General features: G+C 47.1%; 1 protein-coding gene across 1 annotated transcript in view; it reads left to right on the top strand.

Moving 5' to 3' along the window:
* Positions 1-18,529, top strand: part of LOC130679257 (nuclear envelope pore membrane protein POM 121-like) — a 36,632-nt gene that overhangs the window by 6,984 nt on the left and 11,119 nt on the right. The window contains exons 6-13 of the mRNA XM_057487880.1: positions 903-1,074; positions 4,090-4,178; positions 4,797-4,867; positions 8,728-9,036; positions 10,783-11,109; positions 12,715-13,041; positions 14,783-15,109; positions 16,851-17,177. Coding sequence (XP_057343863.1) covers positions 903-1,074; positions 4,090-4,178; positions 4,797-4,867; positions 8,728-9,036; positions 10,783-11,109; positions 12,715-13,041; positions 14,783-15,109; positions 16,851-17,177 — 1,949 coding nt within the window. The remainder of the gene's footprint in view (positions 1-902; positions 1,075-4,089; positions 4,179-4,796; positions 4,868-8,727; positions 9,037-10,782; positions 11,110-12,714; positions 13,042-14,782; positions 15,110-16,850; positions 17,178-18,529) is intronic.

The raw sequence follows: 18,529 nt of genomic DNA, 5'->3' as shown, positions 1-18,529 counted from the left end.
CACAAGCACTAGCCCAGAGGAGAAAAACCTCAGGGGTGTAAAGAAATGAGGGAGGGAAGGATAATGGCCTGCAAAAATCTGAAGGACTATCACATGAAAGGAGGACAATTGGCTTGACTTGGCTCCAGATGGGATCCATAGGTGAAGTAAGTGAAAGAGAAAGTATGTTTGCATCTAGTGCAGGGATAAACTGCTCTGTGGTTGACATTCATCAGCCAGGAGACAGTGAGCTGTCTGTGCTGTCACAAAGGTTGGATGACTATTTCACAGGAAAGATGTTTAGGGAATTTCTGTTTCAGTTTGAATCTTAGAAAAAGTGGTTGGTTCCTCCTAATCATTTTTGAACACCTTTATTGAGGTATAATTGACATAAATAAACTGTGCCTCTTTGAAGTGTACCATTTGTTCAACTTTGACATGTATCCTTATCAGAATTATTGTCCTATAAATTTTCCTCTTTGAAATCAGAGAGGAACATTTTGAGTAACTTGCCACAATAACTATTTTGTCTAAATTTCACACCCACAAAACCAGCACCACAGTCAAGATAATGAACATCACCATCACTGCCAGAAGTTTCCCCATGCCCCGTGGTGAAGCCTTAAAATCTCCCTCTCATTCTGTCCCTGTTGCCAGGCATCCATTGGTCCCCATTCTGTCACTATAGATTTGTGTGCGTTTCCTAGAGTATATATAAGTAGAATCATACATTTAATTTTTTAAATACTGAGCTTTCCCTTTCTGACTTTGTGAGACATGTTTAGATGAATTAACAGTAAAATTAACAGCATTATCCTTTTCCATTGCGTTAGAACGATTTTGTGACGGTGGATGAAGCCTTAAAACAATGTTGGTGCCTTTCAGTAGCACATCTGTGTTTTCCCCTTTTATTTCCCTGTTAGGCCTGGGCCTCTGAAGAGAGACCTCAGTTCCCAGAGCTCAGATGGTGAACTGCATAAGAGACCCTGCTCCTCTGCTGTGAGCTGCTCAAAGGGCACGTGCGCATGTGGCATCCGTATGTCCAGCCGCAATGCCATTACCAGTTCCTACACTTCTACTGGAGGCATCTCTCAGGTACACACACCTGGTGGTGTGGCAGAATTGGGTTCTTTGCATTTATTAGTTGATTGTGCAGTGTTTTCTAGCCACCTTCTGTCAGATGCTGAGGTCACCTCTAAGCTAACAGCAGTTACCAACCCTTGAATGATCGCTATGGACCAGTGGAAAAAACTAGAAAGCCCAGAATGCCTATGTGGAAACCTGATACAAGACAGAGCCATTATTATAGATAAATAGACAGAGGATGAGTAATTCAAAAAATGGTACTAATTTGATTAAAAAGGTAGATTGAGTCTGAATTGCAATGGGTCATAAATTCATCCTCTAGGCACTGGGAATTTAATGAAAGTTTTAAAAATAAGTGGTTATAATTATTTTTAGAAAGGATGTGTAGACTGGAGAACAGAACAAGTTTTGCTACCAGAATGACTTGAGTTCAAATCTTGGCTTTGGCACTTAGTAGCTATAGACTCTTAGGCAGGTAAATGACTTAAACTCTCTTTTTCTCATCTCTAATGGATTGTTATAAAGATTGAAGGTAATGTTTGAAAAGCACCCATTACAGTGCTTGTCAGTAAGCAGGCACCCAATATATAGGAGCTGGAAAAAAAGTAACACATGCGTGAAGGAGGTTTTTGAGAGGAGAAAGAATTTGACATAAGTTTTCATCCATACAGGAGGCTCTTAGAGTAATATAAATGGCACATTAATGATAAATGACAAATACAGGAGATGAAGGCCCCGGGCAAGCAGTTATGGCAATGCAGAGCATAATAGTATGAAGCTTTACCTGGATCTATTCTGCACTAGGCCCTCTGCTGAGCACTGTACACACATTTCCTCAATCAGTGATCACAACAGACCTGACATACATAGTCATTGCCCCTTCTTACAATTTTATGTCAAATGTCATACATACACAAAAGGAAAGAAAAATATCATAATGATCCTCCATGTGGCTCCAGCAGTTAACAGTGTTTTGTCAGTCTTGATCCATCAACAACTACCCAAATTGGTTTTCCTCTTGTGTTTTAAAGTACAAACACGTTGTTTCACCTGTAGGTACTTCAGTGTATTTTAAAAACTTTTTGAACATTAATAACCACAATGCCTCTATTCCTCTGAGTAATAATAACTTAATGTTAGTTATTATCGCCCCAATTTGCCCTTCTTACCCTCCCTGTCTTATTACAGTTACTTTGAATCAGGGACCAAAAATCAACTCATTGTGTTTGGTTCACATGTTTCTTAGACTCTTTTTTTTTGAGCATTAAAGGTATTCAATTAATATGTGTAACAAAAAATCTGAAGGTAAGGTTGTACACTTATGGAAATAATGATTTTGACCTACTTCATAAGATAGTTGTGAGGCAGTACATGTAAAGTGTTCATGAGTCTACACTGTGCATAGTAAGCATTCAAGAAGTGCCACCAAAGTAAGTACCGAAATTTACATTTCAGGGGACTTAATTCACACTCAGAGCTTCAGACTTAGCATTATACAAGGTTGTAACTGATGGCCTAACAAGCAGACATGCTAAAAATAATCAACTTTTTAACAGGCCTGGGCGGAGCGATGATGCTCAGAGCTGGGCGCCAGGGGCGGGGCGCTGGGACGGTGGGGGTGGGTGGGGCGAGGGACGCGCCCTCCGCCGCCCGTCGGTCCCCCGGGGGCTGGGCTCGCGTTCCCACGGCCCGCCACGCAGGCGCGCGGGAAGCCACCCCCGCGTCACGGGCAGCTGCGGGGTCGACCTCGGGAGGCTCGCGTGCACCGGGGCTTCCGCCTCCCCGGGCGCGCTGCTCAGACCGGCCGGCCCGGCGAGCTCCCCGCGGTGGCAGAACCCCTCTGCGGACCTGGGGCGCGCCAGACACAGCCCCGGGGTGCGCGGGCCCCGCCAGGATGCCGCCTATCCCGGGTGCAGGGCCCTGGCTCCCAGCGCCTCGGCCCGCCCGAGGAGCAGCAGGTGGCAGGTCGCCGGCCTCACAGCGCGGCCTCCCCGGGCGCTCCGGGCCCGCGCGGCGGGCGCCCCCTGGCGGCCTCCAGCTGTCAGGCTTCCCCCGCGGGCTGTCCCCGCGGCTGCTGCCGCCGCCGCCACCGAGGCGCGGAGCACGCGGGCTGGGGCGGCGGCCGCGCGCGCCCTCCCCCGCAGCGGGGACGTCAGGCCTCTCTTAGACTCAGTCAACGGTACTACTACTACGCTTTTTCTTACTTTTGAAAAGTCTGAGTCATTATGTTCTATAGAATTTACTACATTCTGGATTTTGTTTTCATCATGGTGCCATTTTGACAAGTACTCTATCCCTATTTTCCCTGTAAATGGACAGTTGGCTCCTGAGGCTTGATGAGTTTCAAGTTAAGTGATTTGGGCAGAGGTGCTGCTGTGCTCTTCTGATCGCATCACATCGGGAGCACGTGCTGTGTGGTTGCCTCCCACTGGGCTCAGGTGTCAGTCTGATCCTTCACTTTATTGTTCCTATGAGCTTTTCACCTGCTGATTTTAGCGGCCATTTTTCACCTTTGTCTATGTCCATTGTGGCAAAATGGTGATGTTCCAATTCTGTCCTTCCCTCTGCATTGCATTTGTTAACTGAAGGTCTGTGTAATTCTAGATAGAAGAACAAACCCTGTCTACTGGAGTGGCAGGATAATAAGCCGGCACTGATGCCTAGTTAACTCCAAAGGTGACCAGTATGATTCTTGCTGTGTTATCTTTATGAACTGATGATATTTTATAAACATTTAATGATCCTCAGTATCTTGATGATATTTTATAAACATTTAATGATCCTCAGAAAGAGTGTAGCTGCTCTTTCTGATGCAACTTTTCCAGCTTTGGCCAATGACAACCCTTTCAAACACTGGCAATTGACTCACTTTTCAGAAGCCCCACTTCACAAAGAAATGATTTTTTAGTCACTTGAAAAGGAGGCTTTATATACAGTGATGGATTAGAGCCACAAAATTATGTTGAAGGTCAGATCCTATGTTATTCCCAAGGGTCAGTCACGTGACTTGTGTTTGGCTTTTAGCTCTGGAAGAGGCGTCCCAGTGCCTCACCCTTCGCCAGCCCAGCCTCCTCCTGCTCACAGACACCAGAGTGTCCAGAAAAGAAGATGAGGTAATCAGTGATTTGCTGTGTGGATTAATGAGAGGGTGGGAAAGGAGGGAAATTTACTTGGCTCTTAGGCTTTCTGAGACTCCGATTTGGAGAATCAAAATAGTTCACATCTAAAGGGCAGAGACGGTGCCGCCCTGAATCGCTCTTGTCTCTTGCAGTCGTCACACAGTGTGACCACACCGGCCTCTGCTTCCCCTCATGCTGCAGCGTGAGGGGCTGGGGCATAAGGGGAAGGGCTTGCATGGGACAGAGTGAACAGAGTGACTGATGGGGGTGCGCAGCAGGCTTCACATTCTAGACCCCAGCTGACCCCCTAGGTGCCTGACTAGAATGCTGCTTTCTTAGAGACAGAGGTGTGACTAGGACTCTCAGAAACTTGGCAGGTTGTATGTAAGGTTCTGAAGATTGTTTTCTGCTTGTTTTAAGACAAAGGTGTCTATGGCTTCTGTGAACTGCCTCCCTTCATTTCTTTAGGAATTTTCTTTGCTTCTTTTTGTTGTCTTGACACACTGAGATCTTAGTCATGGTTGTTCTAGACTTTGGTCAGTTAGTAGTAAGGAGGGTGTAAGAAGTTATCCAGTGCTTTTCTAAACTTAATTGTGCCTCTTCCTCCTACAGAGAAGAGGACGGTCCTCAGGGATTTGGCTCTTCCACTCCGCCGGTAAACAAGGAGTCCCAGGGAGAACAGAGTAAGTTGATGAACGCGTGGCATGTGTTGGTGGTATTGTATGGAGGGTGCATGGACCACAACCCACTGGAAACACGTACTGAGCCTTGATTTGTGTGGGGCTTGGTAGTTACAGAGAGAGATGTTCCTGTCCTTCGGGGTTTATGGTCTGGTAAGGGAGAAAGGTTGCCCAGACTCATATAGCATAACCCAGGCCACCTGGGGGGTTTGGGGTAAGGTAAGCCTAGGTGGGGGAATCTGAGCAGACCAGGCAATTTCTGTCCAGTAAGCAACCATGTGCACACATTTAGAGCAATGATCATTTCACGTCGTCTTGACTGTTAGAAATAATCTTGCCAACACCATCCAAGCACCCAAACCATAGAAGATAGAATCTCAGAGACACCTAGTGAAAGTTCAGTATTAAAAACTAGGCTGGATAGACAAACCTCTCCATTTCTGGAAGAGAGCAGGAAGAAAGTAAGTCTGATACTTTATTTGCAGATACAACCACATGTAGGGAGAAAGTGTGGGTGACTTCAGAGAGAGGAGTGCCCTGAAAGGTTGGGAAGAGTTGAAGTTATGCACTTAGGAAGTGCAGGTGACCTCAGAGAGAGGAGTGCATCACCATGAAAGGCTGAAAAGAGGGAGTTTAAAGTTAAAAGGTTCCACACTTAGAAAGTGCTGGTGACCTCACATAGGAGCACAGTGAAAGTTTGGGGGCTCCCTCTTTTAAGGATTTTTCAGGAATGTGACAGAGGGCTAGGGTGTGGGCTTGTTAAGTGGTCTCAAGTATCTTTGATGAGACATTAAGTTACTCATCAGTCCTCTAAGTAATTCTGCAAAATTAGCTTATCAAGACTGCCTTTCCTCCAAAGTGGGCAGAGTTATTTGTTTGCTAAAGAGTATGTTAAGAATCTTTCTTGTGAAACCTGCTAGTTTTTTTTAAAATACAATTTTGGCTTTAAGGTGGGATCTCCCTGTCTTTACTTTGCTGTTTATAGGTGGGCCTTTTAGCAGGCTAGAGTAAATCATACAGTGGTCTAATGGACACAATGAAGACATGGGCTGTGCTCAGACACTTTTATCTGGGGAATATTCAAACCTTCAAGGCCAAGTTTCTCTTGACCTTTTGAGCTTTAACTGATTAACTCACTAACTCTGAATCTTTTCTGGATTTCTGGATTTAACTGGTTAACCGAGTCCTTTCTAGGGGGCTTTGCTGACCCTGTACTCTTTCCACCCGACTCATATGTATTTCCCTGCCTAACAGCCACGCCCATGGCCCGTTGGCCCCTGCAGACACCTGGCCTTCTGGGCCCTCTTGGCTCTTCACAGTCAGGGCCGCTCCCCGGCCCCTCCCCAGACTCCAGATCCACAGCCTCTTTCTTGGGGCTGACCCCTGCCTCTCCCGCAATACCAGCCAGTGACGCCACCAAGTCACCTCCAGCCTCTCAGGCTGAGACATCTGCCAAACCCCAGGCCCCGCCTGCCCCGGGCCCCACCCTGAAGCCCAGTGTTCTCTTTGGAATGCTGGGCAGACCACCTGCTAACCCTTCTGCCACAGCAGCTCCTGCTGTGTCTTCAGCACATCCCATGTTCAAGCCCGTCTTTGTGGCTCCATCTAAAAGTGGGAAGGAGGGTCCTGTGCCATTCAGCCGTTCCCAAGTCACAACGGAGGCATCTTCCAGCTCTGTGAACACCCCGACTACCAGAAGACTGCCCCTCCCTTTCAGTCCTGTTTTTAGCAGCACAGGGCTACCTACATCTTTGCCCTTGTCAACTCCTTCCTCCTTCAGTCAGACAACTACTTCAGGCACTAGCACGAATGCCCCTCTGTTCCCTGGCCGGGCCAGTGTCAGCGTCCCCTCAGCAGCGGCTTGGGGGACCACCACCGGCACAGCCGCAGACTCCGCCCGGAAGCCTGTCTTTGGCTCTGGTGTGAGCGATGTGACCAACACTGTGAGCAGCATGACCAGCCCCACTGCTTCCACTGCCCAGCCTGTCCTCTTTGGGTCCCCCCTTGCCTCTGCTGCCAGTTCTGCCGAGCCATGGGCTCCATACTCCAGTTTGGCAGGCTCTGACCACGCCTGCTCCAACAACAGCCATCACCTTCAGCCAGTCCCTGCCCGGCGCCGTCCAGACAGCTGCTAGCAGCAGCACAGCCAGTTTCGGTGGCTTCAGTGGCACCCTCACGACCTCCGCCCCCATCGCCCCGAGCCAGCCTGCTCTGACATTTAGCAGCAGTACCACCCCAGTCTTCAACATTCCCTTTAGTTCCGGCACCAGGCCCCCCGTCCCATCCTATCCCGGAGTCACCCCACAGCACACGTTTGGAGCCACTGACAGACAGCAGATGTGGACTGCCAGCCAGCACTGGACCCCAGCTTCGGCAGCTCCTTTCCTTTCGGAAGCCCAGCCAGCCTTTGGCAGCACTGTGTGGTCAGGTTTTCGTGGGTTGAAACCCGCAGCCCCTCTTTTTGGCACCATCTCCAGCAGCCAGACAGCCTTTGGCAGCATCACAGCTGTTTCCTCAAATTTTTTTATTTTGTGGTATCATTAATCTACAATTACTTGAGGAACATTATGTTTACTAGACTCCCCCCTTCACCAAGTCCCCCCCCACATACCCCATTAGTCACTGTTCATCAGCGTAGTAAGATGCTGCAAAATCACTACTTGTCTACTATGTGTTGCACAGCACTCCCCATGCCCCCCCGACATTATACATGTTAATCATAAGGCCCCCTTTCTTCTTCCACCCCCTTCTCCCTCCCTTTCCACCTATCTTCCCCAGTCCCTTTCTATTTGGTAACTGTTGTTCTTTCTTGGGTTCTGTGATTCTGCTGCTGTTTTGTTCCTTCTGTTTTTCCTTTGTTCTTATACTCCCGAGATGAGTGAAATCATTTGGTACTTGTCTTTCTCCACCTGACTTATTTCACTGACCATAATACCCTGTAGCTCTATCCATGTTGTTGCAAATGGTAGGATTTGTTTTCTTCTTCTGGCTGAATAATACTCCATTGTGTATATGTACCACATCTTCTTTATCCATTCATCTACTGATGGACACTTAGGTTGCTTCCATTTCTTGGCTATTGTAAATAGTGCTGCGATAAACATAGGGGTGCATCTGTCTTTTTAAAATTGGGCTGCTGCATTCTTAGGGTAAATTCCTAGAGGTGGTATTCCTGGGTCAAATGGTATTTCTATTTTGAATTTTTTGAGGAACCTCCATACTGCTTTCCACAGTGATTGAAATAAATTACATTCCCACCAGCAGGGGAGGAGGGTTCCCCTTTCTCCGAATCCTCGCCTGCATGTGTTGTTGTTTGTCTTTTGGATGGTGGCAATCCTTACTGGTGTGAGGTGATATCTCATTGTGGTTTTAATTTGCATTTCTCTGATGACTAGCGATGTGGAGCATCTTTTCATGTGTCTGTTGGCCATCTGAATTTCTTATTTGGAGAACTGTCTGTTCAGCTCCTCTGCCCATTTTTTAATTGGATTATTTGCTTTTTGTTTGTTGAGGTGTGTGAGCTCTTTATACATTGTTGATGTCAACCCTTTATTAGATCTGTCATTTATGAATATATTCTCCCATTCTATAGGATGCCTTTTTGTTCTATTGATGGTGTCTTTCCCTGTACAGAAGCTTTTCAGCTTGATATAGTCCTATTTGTTCATTTTTGCTTTCGTTTCCCTTGCTGGGGGAGATACGTTCATGAAGAAGTCACTCATGTTCATGTCCAAGAGATTTTTGCTTATGTTTATTCTAAGAGTTTTATGGTTTCATGGCTTACATGCAGGTCTTTGATCCATTTCAAATATACTTTTGTGTATAGGGTTAGACAATGATCCTCATTTCCTCCTCTTTTGCAGCCACCACCTCGGACTTTGGAGCTACGACCCAGACCAACAGCAGCGGTGGCAGCACAACCTCATCACACGTCACATCTGGGGTGTCAGCAGGCCCCGCTGCCAGTGGGGACTTTGGGATGAGCATGTCAGCCCCCCACAGCAGCTCCACCACTAGTGCATTCAACTTTGTGGCAGGACGGAGTGGGAGAACTGGTGGCACGGCCCATTTCTGGGGATGCCTGAGTGAGAACTCCCTTGGTGCAGCTGGCCAGAGCACACTGTTTGCCATCTACGTGGCCAGCACACCTCAGAACACGTCTGTGCTTGCAGGTGAGATGTGGAATGGGCTCAGTCTGCAGAGCCAGGTGCTGTTTTAAGTGCCAACATAGTCTACACTCCTGGAGCTCTACGCTGTGGTGAAGAGACAAATGTTATCTGTAAACAGCGTCAGGTAGCAGTGTAACTCATGACAGGAGGAGCTATTTAGGTAGGCAGTGGGAGCCTTTCTGAGACAATAGGAAACTGAGGCCATGGCTGTAGTTCCAGAGTTGGGAGCAGGGACAACGGCTGGAGGTGAGGGCGTTCCAGGCACAGGAGCAAAGGCCCGAAGTCAGAGATGAGCTTATGTTTTCATGAGCAGAGAAGAACCAGGTGTGGCTAGAGGTTTAAAAAGGAAAGTGGGATAAAATGACGTTAAGAGACAGGCAGTAAGGAAGATCATTCAAGGCCTTTTAAAATGTTTTTTATTTTTTGGTATTAATCTGCAATTAGATGAATAACATTATGTTTATTAGGCTTCCCCCTTCAACAAGTCCCCCCCACGAACCCTATTATAGTCACTGTCCATAAGTGTAGTAAGATGCTGTAGAATCACCCCTTGTCTTCTCTGTGTTTCCCAGCCCTCACTTTGCCCCCCGACCACATTGTATATGCAATTTGTAATGCCCCCTTTCTTTTATTTGCCCTTATCCCTCCCTTCTCACCCATCCTGCTCAGTCCCTTTCCCTTTAGTCCATTTCAATAGGTAGTCCATTCTTGGGTTCTATGATGCTGCTGCTCTTTTGTTCCTTCAGTTTTTCTTTGTTCCTATACTCCAGAGATGAGTGAAATCATTTGGGGCTTCTCTTTCTCTGTCTGGCTTCACTGAGCATAATATCCTCCAGCTCCATACCTGTTGTTGAAAATGGTAGGATCTGATTTCTTCTCTTGGCTGAATAATACTGCATTGTGTACATGTACCACATCTTCTTTATCCATTCATCTACAGATGAACATTCAGGATGCTCCCATTTCTTGGCGATTGTAAATAGTGCTCAGAAAAACATAGGGGTGATTCTGTTCTTTTCAAAATGGGCTGCTGTATTCCTAGGGTAAATTCCTACAAGCGGTATTACAGGGTGAAACGGTATTTCTGTTCTGAGCTTTTTGAGGACCCTCTATATTGCTTGCCACAATGCTTGAACGAATTTACATTCCCACCAACAGTGTAGGAGGGTTCCCCTCTCTCCACAACCTTGCCAACATTGGTTGTGGTTTGTCTTTTGGATGGTGGCGATCCTTACTGGTGTGAAGTGATACCTCACTGTGGTTTTAATTTTCATTTCTCTGATGACAAGTGCTGTGGTGCATCTTTTCATGTGTCTATTGGCCACCTGAATTTCTTCTTTGGAGAACTCCCTGTTCAGCACCCCTGCCCACATTTTTATTGGAATATTTGCATTTTGTTTGTTGAGATGTGTTAGCTCTTTATATATTTTGGATGTCAACCCGTTACTGGATCTGTCATTTATGAATATATTCTCCCATGCTGTAGGATGCCCTTTTCTTCTGTTGATGGTGCCCTTAACTGTACAGAAGCTCTTAAGCTTGACATAGTCCCATTTGTTCATTTTTCCTTTATTCCCTGGAGAGATATGTTCACGAAGAAGTCGCTCATGTTTATGTTCAAGATATTTTCGCCTGTCTTTCTCTAAGAGGTTTATGGTTTCTTGGCTTACATTCGGGGGTTCGATCAGTTCTGAATATACTTTTGTGTATGGGGTTAGACAATGATCCATGTTTGCTCCTTTTTTGCAGCCATCACCTCCGGCTTTGGAGCTGTGACCCAGCACACCAGCTGTGGGACCAGTACATCCGGGTTTGGCAGCACCATCTCAGCGCCCTTCACATCTATGGTGTCAGCAGGCCCCACTGGCAGTGGGGGCTTTGGGACAAGCGAGCCTGCCCCCCACAGCAGCCCTACCACCGGGGCACTTGGCTTTGGGTCAGGGCGGAGTGGGGGAACTAGTCCCAAGAACCCCTTTTGGGGAGCCTTAAAACCGAGCTCCCTGGGTGCAGCTGGCCAGAGCACACCAACTGCTTTCCATGTGGCCCGCACGCCTCAGAACACACCTGGGTTTGCAGGTGAGTTTTAGAATGGGCTCGGTCTGCAGTGCCAGGAGCTGTCTTAAGTGGTGACACAGTCTCCGCTTTCGGAGCCATATGCTGTGGTGAAGATTTAGACGTTATCAAAAAAGTTACCTGTGAACAGCGTCAGGTAGCAGTGTAACTCATAACCGGAGGAGCTATTTAGGTATTCAGCAGCAGCCTTTCGGAGACAATAGCAAACTGAACCATGGCCGCAGTTCCAGATTTGGGAGCAGGGGCCGCGGCGGGCGCTGAGGACTTTACAGGCACAGGAGCAAAGGCCCAAAGGCAGAGATGAGCTTATGTTTTCGTGAGCAGAGAAGAGCCAGGTGTGGCTAGAGGTTATAAAGGAAAGTGGGATAAACTGACATGAAGAGACTGGCACAAAGGAAGATCCCATTCACTGCCTTTTAAAATGTCTTTTTTTCATGGTACCTAGTAGCCTAGCCATCCCCGTGCCGCCCCACATTATACATGCTAATCATAATGCCCCCTTTCTTTTTCCCTGCCCTTATCCCTCCCTTCCCACCCATCCTCCTCAGACCCTTTCTCTTTGGTAACTGTTAGTCCATGCTTGGGTTCTGTGATTCTGCTGCTGTTTTGTTCCTTCAGTTTTTCCTTTGCTCTTATACTCCCGAGATGAGTGAAATCACTTGGTACTTGTCTTTCTCCGCCTCGTTTATTTCACTGAGCATAATCCCCCCTAGCTCCACCCATGTTGTTGCAAATGGTAGGATTCATTTTCTTCTTATGGCTGAATTATATTCCATTGTGCATACATTCATCTACTGTTGGACACGTAGGTTGTTTCCATTTCTTGGCTGTTGTAAATAGTGCTGCGATAAACATAGGGGTACATCTGTCTTTTTCAAAATTAGGCTGCTGTATTCCTAGGGTAAATTCCTAGGAGCGCTATTCCTGGGTCAAGTGGTATTTCTGTTTTGACCTTTCTGAGGAACCTCCATATTGCTTTCCACAATGCTTCAACGAATTTACATTCCCACCAACAGTGTAGGAGGGTTCCCCACTCTCCACAACCTTGCCAACATTGGTTGTGGTTTGTCTTTTGGATGGTGGCGATCCTTACTGGTGTGAGGTGATATCTCACTGTGGTTTTAATTTTCATTTCTCTGATGACAAGTGATGTGGTGCATCGTTTCATGTGTCTACTGGCCACCTGAATTTCTTCTTTGGAGAACTCCCTGTTCAGCTCCCCTGCCCACATTTTCACATGAACGTTTGCATTTTGTTTGTGGAGGTGTGTTAGCTCTTTATATATTTTGGATGTCAACCCGTTACTGGATCTGTCATTTATGAATATATTCTCCCATGCTGTAGGATGCCCTTTTCTTCTGTTGATGGTGCCCTTAACTGTACAGAAGCTTTTAAGCTTGACATAGTCCCATTTGTTCATTTTTCCTTTCTTTCCCTGGAGAGATATGTTCACGAAGAAGTCGCTCATGTTTACGTCCAAGATATTTTCTCCTGTCCTTCTCTAAGAGTTTTATGGTTTCTTGGCTTACATTCGGGGGTTCGATCAGTTTTGAATTTACTTTTGTGTATGGGGTTAGACAATGATCCATGTTTGCTCCTTTTTTGCAGCCATCACCTCCGGCTTTAGAGCTGTGACCCAGCCCACCAGCTGTGGGACCAGTACATCCGGGTTTGGCAGCACCATCTCCGCGCCCGTCACATCTATGGTGTCAGCAGGCCCCACTGGCAGTGGGGGCTTTGGGACAAGCATGCCTGCCCCCCACAGCAGCCCTACCACTGGGGCATTTGGCTCTGGGTCAGGGCAGAGTGGGAGAACTGGTCCCAAGAACCCTTTCTGGGGAGCCTTAAAACCGAGCTCCCTGGGTGCAGCTGGCCAGAGCACAGCAACTGCTTTCCATGTGGCCAGCACGCCTCGGAACACTCCTGGGTTTGCAGGTGAGATTTGCAATGGGCTCGGTCTGCAGTGCCAGGCGCTGTCTTAAGTGCTGACAGAGTCTCCGCTTTCGGAGCCGTATGCTGTGGTGACGATTTAGACATTATCACAAAAGTTATCTGTAGACAGCGTCAGGTAGCAGTGTAACTCATAACCGGAGGAGCTATTTAGGTAGTCAGCGGCAGCCTTTCTGAGACAATAGCAAACTGAGGCCATGGCCGCAGTTCCCAATTTGGGAGCGGGGGCAGCGGCGGGCGGTGAGGACTTTACAGGCACAGGAGCAAAGGCCCAAAGGCAGAGATGAGCTTATGTTTTCGTGAGCAGAGAAGAGCCAGGTGTGGCTAGAGGTTATAAAGGAAAGTGGGATAAACTGACGTGAAGAGACAGGCAGAAAGGAAGATCATTCACGGCCTTTTAAAATGTTCTGTTGTGGTTTTTTCTGGTATCTATCTACAATTACCTTAAGAACATTATATTTATTTGGCTTCCCTCTTCACCAAGTACCCCGCACAAACCCCATTAGGGTCACTGTCCATCAGCTTAGTAACATGCTGTAGAATCACTGCTTGTCTTCTGTGTGTAGCCTAGCCATCCCCGTGCCGCCCCACATTATACATGCTAATCATAATGCCCCCTTTCTTTTTCCCTGCCCTTATCCCTCCCTTCCCACCCATCCTCCTCAGACCCTTTCTCTTTGGTAACTGTTAGTCCATGCTTGGGTTCTGTGATTCTGCTGCTGTTTTGTTCCTTCAGTTTTTCCTTTGCTCTTATACTCCCGAGATGAGTGAAATCACTTGGTACTTGTCTTTCTCCGCCTCGTTTATTTCACTGAGCATAATCCCCCCTAGCTCCACCCATGTTGTTGCAAATGGTAGGATTCATTTTCTTCTTATGGCTGAATTATATTCCATTGTGCATACATTCATCTACTGTTGGACACGTAGGTTGTTTCCATTTCTTGGCTGTTGTAAATAGTGCTGCGATAAACATAGGGGTACATCTGTCTTTTTCAAAATTAGGCTGCTGTATTCCTAGGGTAAATTCCTAGGAGCGCTATTCCTGGGTCAAATGGTATTTCTGTTTTGACCTTTCTGAGGAACCTCCATATTGCTTTCCACAATGCTTCAACGAATTTACATTCCCACCAACAGTGTAGGAGGGTTCCCCTCTCTCCACAACCTTGCCAACATTGGTTGTGGTTTGTCTTTTGGATGGTGGCGATCGTTACTGGTGTGAGGTGATATCTCACTGTGGTTTTAATTTTCATTTCTCTGATGACAAGTGATGTGGTGCATCGTTTCATGTGTCTACTGGCCACCTGAATTTCTTCTTTGGAGAACTCCCTGTTCAGCTCCCCTGCCCACATTTTCACATGAACGTTTGCATTTTGTTTGTGGAGGTGTGTTAGCTCTTTATATATTTTGGATGTCAACCCGTTACTGGATCTGTCATTTATGAATATATTCTCCCATGCTGTAGGATGCCCTTTTCTTCTGTTGATGGTGCCCTTAACTGTACAGAAGCTTTTAAGCTTGACATAGTCCCATTTGTTCATTTTTCCTTTCTTTCCCTGGAGAGATATGTTCACGAAGAAGTCGCTCATGTTTACGTCCAAGATATTTTCTCCTGTCCTTCTCTAAGAGTTTTATGGTTTCTTGGCTTACATTCGGGGGTTCGATCAGTTTTGAATTTACTTTTGTGTATGGGGTTAGACAATGATCCATGTTTGCTCCTTTTTTGCAGCCATCACCTCCGGCTTTAGAGCTGTGACCCAGCCCACCAGCTGTGGGACCAGTACATCCGGGTTTGGCAGCACCATCTCCGCGCCCGTCACATCTATGGTGTCAGCAGGCCCCACTGGCAGTGGGGGCTTTGGGACAAGCATGCCTGCCCCCCACAGCAGCCCTACCACTGGGGCATTTGGCTCTGGGTCAGGGCAGAGTGGGAGAACTGGTCCCAAGAACCCTTTCTGGGGAGCCTTAAAACCGAGCTCCCTGGGTGCAGCTGGCCAGAGCACAGCAACTGCTTTCCATGTGGCCAGCACGCCTCGGAACACTCCTGGGTTTGCAGGTGAGATTTGCAATGGGCTCGGTCTGCAGTGCCAGGCGCTGTCTTAAGTGCTGACACAGTCTCCGCTTTTGGAGCCGTATGCTGTGGTGACGATTTAGACGTTATCACAAAAGTTATCTGTAGACAGCGTCAGGTAGCAGTGTAACTCATAACCGGAGGAGCTATTTAGGTAGTCAGCGGCAGCCTTTCTGAGACAATAGCAAACTGAGGCCATGGCCGCAGTTCCCGATTTGGGAGCGGGGGCAGCGGCGGGCGGTGAGGACTTTACAGGCACAGGAGCAAAGGCCCAAAGGCAGAGATGAGCTTATGTTTTCGTGAGCAGAGAAGAGCCAGGTGTGGCTAGAGGTTATAAAGGAAAGTGGGATAAACTGACGTGAAGAGACAGGCAGAAAGGAAGATCATTCACGGCCTTTTAAAATGTTCTGTTGTGGTTTTTTCTGGTATCTATCTACAATTACCTTAAGAACATTATATTTATTTGGCTTCCCTCTTCACCAAGTACCCCGCACAAACCCCATTAGGGTCACTGTCCATCAGCTTAGTAACATGCTGTAGAATCACTGCTTGTCTTCTGTGTGTAGCCTAGCCATCCCCGTGCCGCCCCACATTATACATGCTAATCATAATGCCCCCTTTCTTTTTCCCTGCCCTTATCCCTCCCTTCCCACCCATCCTCCTCAGACCCTTTCTCTTTGGTAACTGTTAGTCCATGCTTGGGTTCTGTGATTCTGCTGCTGTTTTGTTCCTTCAGTTTTTCCTTTGCTCTTATACTCCCGAGATGAGTGAAATCACTTGGTACTTGTCTTTCTCCACCTCGTTTATTCCACGGAGCATAATCCCCCCTAGCACCACCCATGTTGTTGCAAATGGTAGGATTCATTTTCTTCTTATGGCTAAATTATATTCCATTGTGCATACATTCATCTACTGTTGGACACGTAGGTTGTTTCCATTTCTTGGCTGTTGTAAATAGTGCTGCGATAAACATAGGGGTACATCTGTCTTTTTCAAAATTAGGCTGCTGTATTCCTAGGGTAAATTCCTAGGAGCGCTATTCCTGGGTCAAGTGGTATTTCTGTTTTGACCTTTCTGAGGAACCTCCATATTGCTTTCCACAATGCTTCAACGAATTTACATTCCCACCAACAGTGTAGGAGGGTTCCCCACTCTCCACAACCTTGCCAACATTGGTTGTGGTTTGTCTTTTGGATGGTGGCGATCGTTACTGGTGTGAGGTGATATCTCACTGTGGTTTTAATTTTCATTTCTCTGATGACAAGTGATGTGGTGCATCGTTTCATGTGTCTACTGGCCACCTGAATTTCTTCTTCGGAGAACTCCCTGTTCAGCTCCCCTGCCCACATTTTCACATGAACGTTTGCATTTTGTTTGTGGAGGTGTGTTAGCTCTTTATATATTTTGGATGTCAACCCGTTACTGGATCTGTCATTTATGAATATATTCTCCCATGCTGTAGGATGCCCTTTTCTTCTGTTGATGGTGCCCTTAACTGTACAGAAGCTTTTAAGCTTGACATAGTCCCATTTGTTCATTTTTCCTTTCTTTCCCTGGAGAGATATGTTCACGAAGAAGTCGCTCATGTTTACGTCCAAGATATTTTCTCCTGTCCTTCTCTAAGAGTTTTATGGTTTCTTGGCTTACATTCGGGGGTTCGATCAGTTTTGAATTTACTTTTGTGTATGGGGTTAGACAATGATCCATGTTTGCTCCTTTTTTGCAGCCATCACCTCCGGCTTTAGAGCTGTGACCCAGCCCACCAGCTGTGGGACCAGTACATCCGGGTTTGGCAGCACCATCTCCGCGCCCGTCACATCTATGGTGTCAGCAGGCCCCACTGGCAGTGGGGGCTTTGGGACAAGCATGCCTGCCCCCCACAGCAGCCCTACCACTGGGGCATTTGGCTCTGGGTCAGGGCAGAGTGGGAGAACTGGTCCCAAGAACCCTTTCTGGGGAGCCTTAAAACCGAGCTCCCTGGGTGCAGCTGGCCAGAGCACAGCAACTGCTTTCCATGTGGCCAGCACGCCTCGGAACACTCCTGGGTTTGCAGGTGAGATTTGCAATGGGCTCGGTCTGCAGTGCCAGGCGCTGTCTTAAGTGCTGACACAGTCTCCGCTTTTGGAGCCGTATGCTGTGGTGACGATTTAGACGTTATCACAAAAGTTATCTGTAGACAGCGTCAGGTAGCAGTGTAACTCATAACCGGAGGAGCTATTTAGGTAGTCAGCGGCAGCCTTTCTGAGACAATAGCAAACTGAGGCCATGGCCGCAGTTCCCGATTTGGGAGCGGGGGCAGCGGCGGGCGGTGAGGACTTTACAGGCACAGGAGCAAAGGCCCAAAGGCAGAGATGAGCTTATGTTTTCGTGAGCAGAGAAGAGCCAGGTGTGGCTAGAGGTTATAAAGGAAAGTGGGATAAACTGACGTGAAGAGACAGGCAGAAAGGAAGATCATTCACGGCCTTTTAAAATGTTCTGTTGTGGTTTTTTCTGGTATCTATCTACAATTACCTTAAGAACATTATATTTATTTGGCTTCCCTCTTCACCAAGTACCCCGCACAAACCCCATTAGGGTCACTGTCCATCAGCTTAGTAACATGCTGTAGAATCACTGCTTGTCTTCTGTGTGTAGCCTAGCCATCCCCGTGCCGCCCCACATTATACATGCTAATCATAATGCCCCCTTTCTTTTTCCCTGCCCTTATCCCTCCCTTCCCACCCATCCTCCTCAGACCCTTTCTCTTTGGTAACTGTTAGTCCATGCTTGGGTTCTGTGATTCTGCTGCTGTTTTGTTCCTTCAGTTTTTTCCTTTGCTCTTATACTCCCGAGATGAGTGAAATCACTTGGTACTTGTCTTTCTCCGCCTCGTTTATTTCACTGAGCATAATCCCCCCTAGCTCCACCCATGTTGTTGCAAATGGTAGGATTCATTTTCTTCTTATGGCTGAATTATATTCCATTGTGCATACATTCATCTACTGTTGGACACGTAGGTGGTTTCCATTTCTTGGCTGTTGTAAATAGTGCTGCGATAGACATAGGGGTACATCTGTCTTTTTCAAAATTAGGCTGCTGTATTCCTAGGGTAAATTCCTAGGAGCGCTATTCCTGGGTCAAGTGGTATTTCTGTTTTGACCTTTCTGAGGAACCTCCATATTGCTTTCCACAATGCTTCAACGAATTTACATTCCCACCAACAGTGTAGGAGGGTTCCCCTCTCTCCACAACCTTGCCAACATTGGTTGTGGTTTGTCTTTTGGATGGTGGCGATCCTTACTGGTGTGAGGTGATATCTCACTGTGGTTTTAATTTTCATTTCTCTGATGACAAGTGATGTGGTGCATCGTTTCATGTGTCTACTGGCCACCTGAATTTCTTCTTCGGAGAACTCCCTGTTCAGCT

Source organism: Manis pentadactyla, chromosome 10 (genome assembly GCF_030020395.1).
Source record: "Manis pentadactyla isolate mManPen7 chromosome 10, mManPen7.hap1, whole genome shotgun sequence".
Taxonomy (NCBI): Eukaryota; Metazoa; Chordata; class Mammalia; order Pholidota; family Manidae; genus Manis; species Manis pentadactyla.
This window is presented reverse-complemented; position numbering and strand designations above follow the sequence as displayed.